General features: G+C 39.0%; 2 protein-coding genes across 5 annotated transcripts in view; one reads left to right on the top strand and one right to left on the bottom strand.

Moving 5' to 3' along the window:
• Positions 1–1588, top strand: part of eme2 (essential meiotic structure-specific endonuclease subunit 2) — a 5795-nt gene extending 4207 nt beyond the window's left edge. For all 3 annotated transcript variants that reach the window (XM_030122382.1, XM_030122380.1, XM_030122381.1), the window contains exons 6-8: positions 241–356; positions 437–626; positions 844–1588. In XM_030122382.1, coding sequence (XP_029978242.1) covers positions 241–356; positions 437–626; positions 844–999 — 462 coding nt within the window. In that variant the 3' untranslated portion in view covers positions 1000–1588. The remainder of the gene's footprint in view (positions 1–240; positions 357–436; positions 627–843) is intronic.
• spsb3b (splA/ryanodine receptor domain and SOCS box containing 3b) lies at positions 1275–8862 on the bottom strand. 2 transcript variants are annotated; one of them, XM_030122379.1, is made up of 7 exons: positions 8729–8862; positions 6021–6156; positions 5330–5516; positions 4360–4547; positions 4163–4265; positions 3706–3831; positions 1275–2412 (listed from the first exon to the last, which is right to left on the bottom strand). In XM_030122379.1, the coding sequence occupies exons 1-7, from the start codon at positions 8767–8769 to the stop codon at positions 1883–1885; spliced, it is 1311 nt and encodes a 436-aa protein (XP_029978239.1). In that variant the 5' UTR covers positions 8770–8862; the 3' UTR covers positions 1275–1882. The 2 variants fall into 2 exon arrangements, with proteins under 2 accessions (XP_029978239.1, XP_029978238.1); XM_030122378.1 differs by having other exon boundaries at positions 5330–5513; positions 6021–6189; positions 8729–8847.
• Positions 8863–8974: the final 112 nt, after the last annotated feature.

The following is an 8974-nucleotide window of genomic DNA, read 5'->3' as shown; positions in this document are numbered from 1 at the left end:
CCTAGGGAACATGCAGAATCCATACAAAAGGGTCCCACCCCGTCGACTGGTGTTGGAATCGAACCCAGGACCTTCTTGCTGTGAGGCACAAGTGGTATCCACTACACTCCATGTTGCCCCTCATGAAATCAGTTCATTCTTTTTGAATAACCCTGTATTTATAATAGATTAATAAGTTATGTTATGTTTACTACCCACACAGGATAAGGGTTCTGTTAACTTCTGTCCATTTTGCTCTAGGTTCTCGTGTACCTGCAGCTCTGTAAGAATATTGCCATCGTCTTCCTGAACGGCTGGCAGGAGGTCACTGACCATGTGTGTGCTGTCACTAAGGCCTTGTCAAAACGCCCTTTCAAGTACGACTCTGTGCTCATTAAATATTCACTTTCAGAATTTGCACAAATGTGATGACAAATGTCCTTGTGTGTCCCTGCAGGCTGCTGACAGAGCGTACAGAGCTGCCCTTCTGTGTGGATGGTTCATGGGCCAGCGGGGCTCGTGTGGAAAAGGACGGCACCGGGCTGATGGAGGTCTGGAGGAGGCAGATCCAGCAGCTGAACAGAGTTAGTCCTGCTGTGGCCTCAGCCGTGACAGAAGCCTACCCATCTCCTCAGCTCCTCCTACAGGTAGACTTTAGTGCACTTACTACAGCTCCATAATTATGGTGCGGATGCCATGCCTACTTTTGTATTTTGTAATTTTACCTAAAATTTCCTAATATAATTGCTGTATTTTATGCAAAAATTAATGAAGAATGCATGTGGGGAGAAGAAATTATGTGGCCTATCATTGTGCTCACAGGGTGGTTGTGTTTAGTAACTGAAAAACATGATTTGTTTACAGGCATATGAGAACATGGTGTCAGAGGAGGAAAGGAAAGGGCTGTTGACTGGTTTGTTAGTGAAGACTGAAGGCAAAGAGAGACGTGTTGGAGCTGAGATATCATCTAGAATTTACCGCTGCTTCACGGCCCACAATCCCCAGCTGGTCCTGGACTAATTTGTCCACTTGAGTTGACAGCAAGATAAATGGGTGTCATGGAGCGCTAATCTGGTTTCTTATGAAACCTTGTCACCACTTGGCTGCTATTGTTGTTGATGTTTACAAGCTAAAAATGAATCTTGGATATGATATTCACTGTCCACTAATGTACTATTTATACTCATTTTAACTTAAGAGCTAATAGAATATTAATAGAATATATTTAATGAAGAAATGTGTGATGTGTATTTTTTGTTTTTGTGTGAGTTAACCTATACAAATGAGCTGTAACAGATTTTCATTTTAGTTTTATTTTAAAGAATTGCCTGGTAGGAAAGTAATAAACAAAGCATTACAGTAAATAGAAAAGACTGGTGAATAGCAAATCCTCTTGTAAGCAAGAACACAACTCTTGATATTAAAAACAAATGCTGATTACAAAAAAAACAATATGAAAAGTCATTTCCATAGTACGAAAAAGCAATTCCTGTCCTTGAGAGTAGCACATGTGCACTTGATTAGATCCCCAATATTTTGCTGTTATTTTGAGTCTAATCTGGCAAATATCAGGCCTTCCAAAGACTGAAAAAGAAAACTATGAGTGCAAGACATATGGCTCTCAATCACTCCATAGAATTATCTAAAGTGAGTAACTTGGACATAAAATTTAATGACTCATTATGCATTATATGTCTTTCACATAACCAGTCCCCTCTGCCCATTCATTAAAAACACAATAAATGGAAAAAAAAAATTAACAACCAACTTACAAAGTTGTTTTAGAAATATTGGCTAAAAGATGTAAATACTTTGTTCTCTGTGACTTCCAACAGAAGATGTAAATGGCAATGGTAGAATAGCTGAGTGCCAAACATTAATACATTCAGAGGACATAGACTTCTCATGTCCAGCGGCATCTTTTACACTGGTAATCCTCTGGCTCAGAGCAGCAGCTATCGTAGTCACTGCTGAGTGGAGATGGGCAGCGGCAGGGATGGGTCTGGGGGGATGTCTGATAGGGACACTGGTAAGGGACAGTGTCAGGGAATGGACTGACGCAGGGGCTCAGTGAGGCACAGTCGCTGAGGGTGGATACGGGGCTGGGGCTGGGACAGGGGCTCGAAGGCAGACTCATATCCTCTTGGAAATCCTCAGGGAAGTCCTTGTTCTGCTCCAGAATTTCAGGACTGCCGTTGAGAGTGAACACCCAGCCCAGCTGTGTGTTGAGGAGGCTGCGCAGCCCTGGGGGAATCTCCAGGGCGTTAAGTACGTCCGGACAGCGGGGCAACATTTGGCGGAGCTGGACACAACAAAGATACTGCAAGGAGGTGGATGTGTAGCAGGCACGGGTAACCTTCATACTGCTTTTGGCTGCAGTGGAGCACACCATTGGGTAAAATTTCTTGTTCTGCAACCGGGTGGCAGCGACACCTGTTGTAGCAGAGGCGACAGGACAGGTCCTAAATTCAAACATCCTATCATTTAATTATAGATATTAGATATTATTGTTAGTGATCTACCGCAGTGGTTCTCTAAGTGGAGTCTGAGGAACCCTTGGGTCAGTTACAAATGATCAAATTGTGTATCAGTAAAAGTGGAGGTGGAGAAATCTACAGATGGTGAACATTTGCGCCAATAAAACAAACACACTTATCACATTTTTGGTACCTTAGCTTTTAGCCAATCAAAACTCTGATATGATTATGATAAGTGACATGAATCCATCACAGCACTCTAAACAGTTCCTGCTCTGCGTAGTTTAGCCTATTAGTCGGATTCATAGTGAGAATGTAGAAATGTTTTTCAGTAATATGTATGATAACTATGGTGTGCACTGTAACCCTTGCAACTTTCAATATGTTTTGCTCAGCCCTTTCTGATTTAAATAAGAAGCAAAAAGTTTATTAATTAGAATCAGCTTTAGATTGGTGAGTTTCTTCTTCTTTTTATATTATTATTATTATTATTTATTATTATGCCAGCCTTGTTACTATACAATTTCTGAAATCTTTCATAGTCATTTTAAAATTATAAATAAGGATAAATTGAGCACAAATAAGTTTCATTAAATGGCATGCTGTTGAAAACAATATAATCAATGTGATTTAAACTGAAATGCATTTTCATCACAATAAAAAGACTTAAGTAAACAGGTTAGAATGTTTGAGAATATGAATTGCTCTATAGATATATAAGAATCTTAATGGTTGTGGTCATCATTATTATGTGAGCATTCAAGTGATAGAAATAACATCCTTTACTGTAATGAAGGCAACTTTGAAGATAACTGCTTCAAATAGATTTGAAGGTTGAAATGCAAAATGAGGTACAGTTTGACAGATATCTGCAGTCATTATTGGCAGGAAGCATAAAAATATCCTCATACCTATGACCTGATCTTTGTTCTATTTGCTATTTTGGCAGCAGAAAGTGTTTTAATGCATTTGTTGAACTTTTTAAACCCACCCCTCAGTTTTGTCACTGCAGCAGGATGTATGTTAGTCACACAGCTTCTTCGGCCGATAAAACAGATCAAATCTGACCTAGAGATTCTACTGTGTATCAGTTATATTCCCTTCACTTACTCCCTGTCATAGTATATCTCCACATCTAAATCTTTCCACACAACTATTTATCAGTGTGATGATTACGGACAGGTCCTTGGAATCATTTTCTCCTCATGGTCTCAAAAAGTGTAAAACCTGCTTAAAGTTAAAAACACACCTATGCACTGTCGGTTCTTGTAGAAGGTCAGGGTGCCGTGCCAGGTGTCTAGATGTATGCCGATGATGGAACCTTGACCAAACTTGGAGGAGAACTTGACTTTGTCCCCTTTATGCTGGAAGAAACCTTTGAGGAGATATTAATATAATATTAGCTTTTTCTTTTAATTGTTATGCAGAATCAGAATGAGAATGGTGTTTATTGCCATGTACGTAAACAGGGTTCACATTACAAGGAATTTGCTTCAGTGGTTTGGTGCATATATAGAACATAGAGTACGAGGCATGCAAAAAAAATAACAAAAGAAAAGAAAAGTAATAAGTAAGATAGAGAATAAACAAGTGAGATAAAATTCAAAATATACAATACACAGTGTGGGCAAAGTCAATGGGTTTGAATGAGACTATAATCTCCTTCATATACAGAATGTCCTATTAAACCATGGTGTCCCTCTGACCTGTGTAGGACAGACCCCAGCTGTCTTCATCATGACCCAGGAGGCTGCCAAAATTGTACTTGTACTTCTCCAAATTCACCTCAGAAGTTCCCAATCCCACCATCTAGAACAATAAAATGGAATAAAAAGATTAAACACATAACCCAAAAGTAGCTCCTCTACATCTAGACTGAAACACACCACTGGCTTCTACCCACCATATCAGTTCCATAGACAGGAGAGGTCATCTTGACTTCCCAGAAGTGTTGGCCGTCCACAAGCTCCTTGTTTCCACGGATGGCAGCAGTTCCACAGCTGTAGTCCGAGTGGAAGCTCACCTTCCTGTTGTCGCAGCTCAGGAAGGCTCCGGAAGACTTACAGTGTTCGTCCCAAACCCAATCAAAAGCTGCAAATACAACACAAACAGCTTCATCCAAACAGCCTCACTGTACAGATATCTACTGTTTCATCCCTGTGACTATTTTTGGTAATTTCCACATGCATTACAAGACAGTGACAGCAACAGTTCCAGTGAGGACAGCGAGCCAACCATCTCAGTCCAATGTGGTCTACAGGGTCTGTAAGGTCCACCTCTGCATGAACAGTGAGTGGACCTGCTTTGTTAGGTACCATGAAGTAATGGTACTAATGTAAGGAATGATGTTCAAAGGGATAATGTGGATGTGGACAGGTGTCTGGATCAGCACTGATGTTATGTTGATGCTAATGTTCTAAAATATTTGTTCATGTTCAAATACATGTGTTTTCCGTGTATTTTTTTATATATGCTTCTTATTTACTTTTTTTTTTGTCTTTTTTGCCACTTGTGGGTAAGGAACCAAATATGATAACTCTATTAACCTTGATTTTGCATTTATATATTTACCTTTATTTATCCAGAAAAACCTCATTGAGATTAAAAATCTCTTTTTCATGAGTGTCCTAGCCAAGACAGGCAGCAGTACATAACAATAAAAATTTTGAACACTTTCTCAAAAGTAATAAAGTCTTGTTAGGTCCTCCAAAAACACACTAAGGTTAAAATTTAGAATTTCAGAGTATTTCTATGAGTGAACTATAAAGGGTTAAGATAAGGAACAAGTGTTTTAAGTATATTAAAACATGCATTAAACACTTTCTGAATAATAGCTTTTTATATAAAAAAATAAAAAATGAAAAAATCCTCACTGTTGTCTTCCTCTCCACACACACAGTCACTGATGAGGCTGAAGTCATGCAGCCCAGACCCCAGCCTTATGTCATCCTGGTGGACACACTGGCAGAACGACTCCCCTGTGACCGGAACGGTGCTGGGCAAAGCCACCACTTCAGAGACGGTCTGACAATCCACTTCAGAGTCCAAGTCACTGATCTGTTGAACACCAGGAATACAAGCAGCATCTTCTAGTGAGTCCAGAGAAGCGGCCATGCTCTAAAGACGCTGGTTTTCTTTATTATATTTTCAAAACAGCAGTTAGAAAAGCAACATAACAGTTTGTTCAAATGCCAAGCTGGGGCAGAATCTGAAGCTGTAACTCTCCAAAGCGCTCCACAAGTGAATATTATCACCCATATGACATGTGTCAAACACTGAACCAGTGAGCCTTTTCCTTTAGACGCTGTTCAAGACTCCTATTGGTAAAACAAGTCATGTGCACCAGTAAGTAAAATTAGACTCATTCCAAAAATACAAGGCCTCCTTAAACGCTGTATGTCTATGCCATTTTAGAGAGTGGACAGCCCCAGTGGAAAACTACTGGTATCCAAGCAGAAATACTATCCTCCACATGCAGTCATATTGTCTCATTGCCATCTGGTCACCTACTTTAGATCAAGTCGCCTTTATTTCCTCCTTTGCTTACAAGTAATACTATCTTACCTGTGTTGTTTCCTGGCCTTCCCACTCTTCTCTGTCCAACGTCTGGATCGCTGCCATGGCATCTGTCTCTGGCCGTGCATCGCTCCAGGCCAAGTGCCGAACACGGCCATTCCTCCTCCTTCTCAGCATGGCAGCTCTGTGGACGGCAAGACACACACCATAGGACCAGCTGGCGCACACACACTAGGTCACATACTTATTTATGTCATATAAGGCTCATATGCACTAGAACTGGTTCATCTGTTTATTTATTCTTTCTGTTTGGTTGCTGTTTGATTTTATTTACATATGTATATGACTGCACACATAGTAGAGGTAGGATTAACGTCTCAGAAATTAACACTTGGACTGATTCTATTCAATACTGCTCACTTTGACAGTTCAGATCTCATTATTAGTAGAAATAAATAAAGTTTTTGTGTGGATAAACATTACCTGTTGCCTACACTTGGATTTGTCCTATTTCTATCTGTCCCATATGGTAGACTTGGCACCAGGAAGTGTTTCCGTGCACTTGTTTAACCTTTAAACCCAACCCTGTCTTGTCCCTCCACTGTGGCAGAATGTCTGTTGGCTACACAAATTCTTCAGCAGATAAAACCCCTGACCTAGTGGTACTACTGTGTATTAGTTTTGCTGTTTAATGCTATTGTGGTTTAAAGCTACTTCCTGTGAAAGTATATTTCTACACCTAAACCTTTCTGCACAATAACCCGTCAGTTTAAGGACTGAATCCCCATTGAGAATGGTCCTGGTTTGATTGATTCATTCTGAGGGAATCTCATTATGTGACATATGCTTTAAAGCAGTGGTTCCCAACCTTCTTTGGCTTATGACCCCATTTTAACGTCACAAATTTCTGGCGACCCCAGGCATTCAAAACAGAGACTTTTCTTTTTTTTTTTTTTTTTTTTTCTTGCTAAAATAATTTGTTTTTGATCATGTAATAGTTTGCTGTACTGTGTTGCAAATAAACATTAATTTTGGATGACATTTAGTCTATATAATGTATATTATTATGGACAGAGGCAGAAAAGCCAGGTGTAGATTACTGCACAAAGTGAGAATTTTATTTTCCTTGGTCAGGATATGTACAGTCAGTCCAGCTTGGATTTAGAAGGCTGACAATTAATACTGAACAAACAATAACTCAAACTATGAATTATGAAAGAGCTGCAGCATCTGAAACTGACCACAATGAACATTTGACAGATAAACAGTACCACAGTGCTTTAGTTTCAACTTCACAGTTTATCATGCCTTTTATGGATTGTGATTGTCTCTGTCAACTCACCATATATTTTTTATTAGTAAGGTTTTTTTTTTTTTTTATCAATTACTAGAAATTTCAGGTGACCCCATTTTAATTCCAGGCAGCTCCACATGGGGTCCCAACCCCAAGGTCGAAAAACACTGCTTTAAAGGCTTTTGAAGAAAATCAACAAAATATTGCCTTTTACAAATAATAATATCAGTGTTGAGCTGTTTAGAACAGTAATCAATATGTTCAATTGCCCTTGTTTTTAGAGATTAGAGACTTTATTTATCCCACAATGGGGGAAATGTAATGGTCAAGGCAGCAACAGAATAAAGTACAAGAAAAAAAAATATGCATGCATGAATATTGTGCAAAAGACAAACAATTTAAAATAATAATTATATTAATAATACGTAATAAAACTCTGATGACTATATACATTTACAACAGAGTGGAACTCCATTATGTCAGACAGTACAGATAAGACCTGCTGCCTTAAAATGCATTACTAGACGTAAACTGTAGACACGGTTCTACCTCTGTACTGCATGAAATAATATTCCTATTTTATTACATATTCACATATTAAAAATTAGTCTATATCAGTTTAACACTTTTTATCCATTTGAAAATCAAAGCAAACAGGACATTAAGAAGTGTTAAGTGCAACAGCATCACCAATTAACCAAAAAATATTGAGTAAATCTTAGATAAAATTTGGGAAAGAACTACTACAGAAGACAAATAATACAGGTAAATATGGAATTATGGTATAAATAACTTAGACAATAATTAAAAGGAAAAGAAAAGAAAATAAACAAATAAAAAAATCAGTAAGATCAATACCCAGTCCCAATAAAAGTGGGATAAATGGTAGAAAATGGATGGCAAATACACTCAATGACATGTCTGGGATTCTGGAAACACTGAGCCCAACAGCTGGTGAGTACTTTACAAACAGGTGGAGGAGATAACCAGCAGTAATTTAGATTAGTTAGTCTGCAGTTAGTCTCACTTTAATTGGCACTTACCCCAAATACTGTACATGCATCATCTGTGCAACTAAGTCAGGACAAACTGTGGGCTCCCTTTACCCACCAGTGGACTAGGACTGTGAGAGAAGCATGGATGGTTGTAATGTTATATTCATGTCATGAGAATCCTTGGGTCCATGCCTAGACTGTTATTTATTTAGTAGCAGGGTGACGTCTTCAGTTTGCCTCTAATGACATGTTCATTACTGCACTAAGACTGTTTTCAGACTGTCCACAGGTCCACATCCACACTTCTCAACAAAATATCTAAACCCTCCATATCCTGCTGTGATCAGGAACAGCTCCTGTTACATGCAATGAATTGACCAAATGTCTCTACCTCTTTCCTTGCCGTTTTAACTTAAAACATTGTCACCTGCATGCAGATAAACCCTGTTTTAGCAGCTCTTCCTTACCTTACTGTAGTCTTCTTATTCACTGTCTTGCAGTGGCTCATTTGAAGGCCAGTGTGCGTCTATATCCGACTGTGTAACAGGTGCAGTTCTGAACTCTGTCCCACTTCCAGACAAGGCAGACGTAAACATTACCTCTCCACGCCTTCGTCTTACTCCTATTGGATAAGACAGGCATGTGGGAGGAGTTTAGTATTATCCAGGTTACCTTTACCTGGTCATAGAGGCAATTTATGGGATAATATTGAG

Source organism: Sphaeramia orbicularis, chromosome 19 (genome assembly GCF_902148855.1).
Source record: "Sphaeramia orbicularis chromosome 19, fSphaOr1.1, whole genome shotgun sequence".
Taxonomy (NCBI): domain Eukaryota; kingdom Metazoa; phylum Chordata; class Actinopteri; order Kurtiformes; family Apogonidae; genus Sphaeramia; species Sphaeramia orbicularis.
The sequence above is the reverse complement of the archived record's forward strand: the minus strand, read 5'-3'. Positions and strand labels throughout refer to the sequence as shown.

Excerpts from the sequence above, each read along its gene's own strand:
- spsb3b (XM_030122378.1), bottom strand. The coding sequence starts at position 8,769 with ATGAGCCACTGCAAGACAGTGAATAAGAAGACTACAGTAAG. Across the intron at positions 4,548-5,329 it reads GTGTGGAGAGGAAGACAACA|CTTTTGATTGGGTTTGGGAC; the intron begins GTGAGGATTTTT and ends TTGTATTTGCAG. Across the intron at positions 3,832-4,162 it reads CTGGGGTCTGTCCTACACAG|GTTTCTTCCAGCATAAAGGG; the intron begins GTCAGAGGGACA and ends ATCTCCTCAAAG.